General features: G+C 42.6%; 1 protein-coding gene across 1 annotated transcript in view; it reads left to right on the top strand.

Annotated features, from left to right (window-relative positions):
* The first annotated feature begins 6 nt into the window (after window positions 1-6).
* Window positions 7-2656, top strand: part of LOC105301694 (potassium channel subfamily T member 2) — a 211494-nt gene continuing 208844 nt past the window's right edge. The window contains exon 1 of the mRNA XM_023520107.1: window positions 7-146. Coding sequence (XP_023375875.1) covers window positions 52-146 — 95 coding nt within the window. The 5' untranslated portion in view covers window positions 7-51. The remainder of the gene's footprint in view (window positions 147-2656) is intronic.

Raw genomic sequence — 2656 nt, 5'->3', positions numbered from 1 at the left:
CTGCCCCCCGCCGCCCCCCGGTGCGCTGCGGGTCCCCCACTCCGAGGAAGGATGGTCGATCTGGAGAGCGAGGTGCCCCCTCTGCCTCCCAGGTACAGGTTTCGAGATTTGCTGCTGGGGGACCAAGGATGGCAGAACGACGACAGGTGAGTGGCGTGGTGCAGCGCCGTCCGCCAAAGCCGGCGGATCGGGTCGGGTCGAGGGCCGGGGGTGGGGGCCTGGAGGGGGCGAGCGCGGGGGAGGAGGAGGGACTCTGATGCGCCTCTCCATTTTGACTCTAGAGCCATTGCTACAGACAAGGCGCCCCTTCCCCTCCACTCACTGCCCCTGCAACGGGGTTACGGCTTTTATTCGGTGCTTATTGTCTCTCTGCGCTCTCGCGGCATGTACAAGGCCGGCATCAGACACACGATATATCTGAATGGCACGCGGTATCAGTGCCAACGATTTTCATCCCCCTCCCCCCAGGTGTTGGTAATCAAATCCGAAAACGTATTCAAGTTGACTGAAAAAAGCACATTCGGAACTTAAAATCTCCGGCCCCCATTTACTTCTTGTCGTGGTGTCTGGATGAGGTGTCCACCTGCCACTGGGAATTTTTGTGCCCTAAACGTTTGGAGTTGCTGGAGAACAATCGGTTTACATACGTAACAGGTAGTTAGTGAAAACGACAGCGTTTGCCATGAGAAATACTTCGAACACGTAACTGATAATTGAGGCATTTGTGGAGCACAGTTGCACAAATTTGTAATTAATGTATTTTTAACCTAAACAGTATCTAAGTCACAAAATTAAAACTAAGTTTCGAAACTAGAATATTTATTAGCAGCAAAATACCGCTCATGTGCTTTTTCCAGAGCATCACTGCTTTGCCTGCTGAAACTTCTGAAATTCCTCCCGCTATCTCTGACTCATTATTTAAAAAGCACATTTTATGTTTCGTTGAATTTAGTTTTTTTCTGGAATAGTCATTTTATGTATGGAACGCCACATTTCCTTGTTTTTAACTGATATGCTAATCAGGCTCTCAACTCAACTGAAATGTTTCCTTGAAGTTCACTTTGCTATTGATGTCCTGTTTTAATTACCTAAAAATCCGTAATTGGTCTGATTTCAAGATCCCTCCATGCCCCGCTGGGCGCTCCTCCTCCCTCCCTTCTTCTCCTCATCATCCCAGCTCCCAGTACCAACTCCTGTTCCTGCGCACACAATTTTATCGTGTGCATCAATGATTCACTTCTTTGGCCTCGTATTAGTAATTTAAAGGGACGTAGATGCATCGTAGAGGATGACATTTCAACCCGGTCTCTTCTTTTTAGGCAAAAACATGTACATTGGTTAAAAACTAGAAGTATCAATTTACCAGTGTGCTTGGAAAATCAGGTATATTCTGGTTGAAGATAAAGACTATTTAAACAAATTTGCAATGCTAGTTGACAGTCATGTAAACTGTGTCAGCCCAGTTAAGTGGCTTATCAGGCTAATCAGCGTGCACACTGATTGAACCTATATTTGTGACTTCATACCTCGGGACCAGCACATAGGACAGAAATCCTCTATTCTATGTAGACAGTGGGAGATTGGCTGGTTGCGGAGGGGACATATTTTGGACTTGGTGGTGGTAGCATTATTTGGTGTTTAATGTCGTATCATTAAATGGTCATGTGGATGCTCCCATTTTTCTAAGGATGCTGCAAATAAATTTCAGTAATTAAGAATTTTAGTTAATTAAGTGCTGCCTAAACGAGTCACTGCTATATTTGAAAAAAAAAGTTTTGCACATTTATTTGTAATATCTGTTGTAATAAAAGTTTATGCTAGCCCAACTTCAACTGAAAAATCAGGCCACATTTAGTATTAAAATGAATTAGTAAACATTTTAAAAATTGTTCATCCATTTTTAAGGACCGGACTAATTTTGTGGCTTCATGAACACTTAATAATTAGTTTTGGTTCCATTTGTTGTTCGTTTTTGAAGATAAGATGCTTTGATCAGTAGGGGCCCAGGATTCAACCCTCAGCTTATTCCTTCACTGGCTGGGTGGCCGCGGGCAGGTCACTCAGCCATTACGAGATACAGAAATATTAGTTCCATAAAGGACAAGACTAACGCTTGGCATTAAGCGGTGGTGAGTGCAGTATGTTAACGTATGTATATGTGGATGTATGTGCAACATGTCATATATATGTACACATATGCACACATATGTATATATGGGAACCTATGCTAAGTTATTTCTCAGTCAATCCCCGTAGACTCCCTAAACAGTGGGTAATTGTTTTAAGGATTAGGAAACTAAGTTTCCGGGAAATTAAGTATTTCTCTTTGTAAGAGAAATACATTAAGTACATCTTATAAATGTAAAGATGACTCTGGAGACTCAAATTCCTCCAGAAGCTCCTAAGTTTTTTTCCACTTAACGAATTTGAATTTACGAGAATAATTTCACAGCACGGAGCACAGTTTCGGTGCTTATCAAATGTCAGTGCTCATCTTCACTCCTAATTTGCAGTTAGCGACTCTTTATTTTTCTTTGAAATCATCAGTTAAAATGCAGTAAGGAAAGTCATCTTGTTTGTCTTTAACGTATGTGGTTACCAATTCCTCTTTGTAACGAAGTCTGAAGAGCCGTCTTAAGCCATCTTCATGGTCTCG

This window comes from Pteropus vampyrus, unplaced genomic scaffold (assembly GCF_000151845.1).
Source record: "Pteropus vampyrus isolate Shadow unplaced genomic scaffold, Pvam_2.0 Scaffold248, whole genome shotgun sequence".
NCBI lineage: Eukaryota > Metazoa > Chordata > Mammalia > Chiroptera > Pteropodidae > Pteropus > Pteropus vampyrus.
Note: the sequence above shows the minus strand (reverse complement) of the source record. Positions and strands in the feature narration are given on the sequence as shown.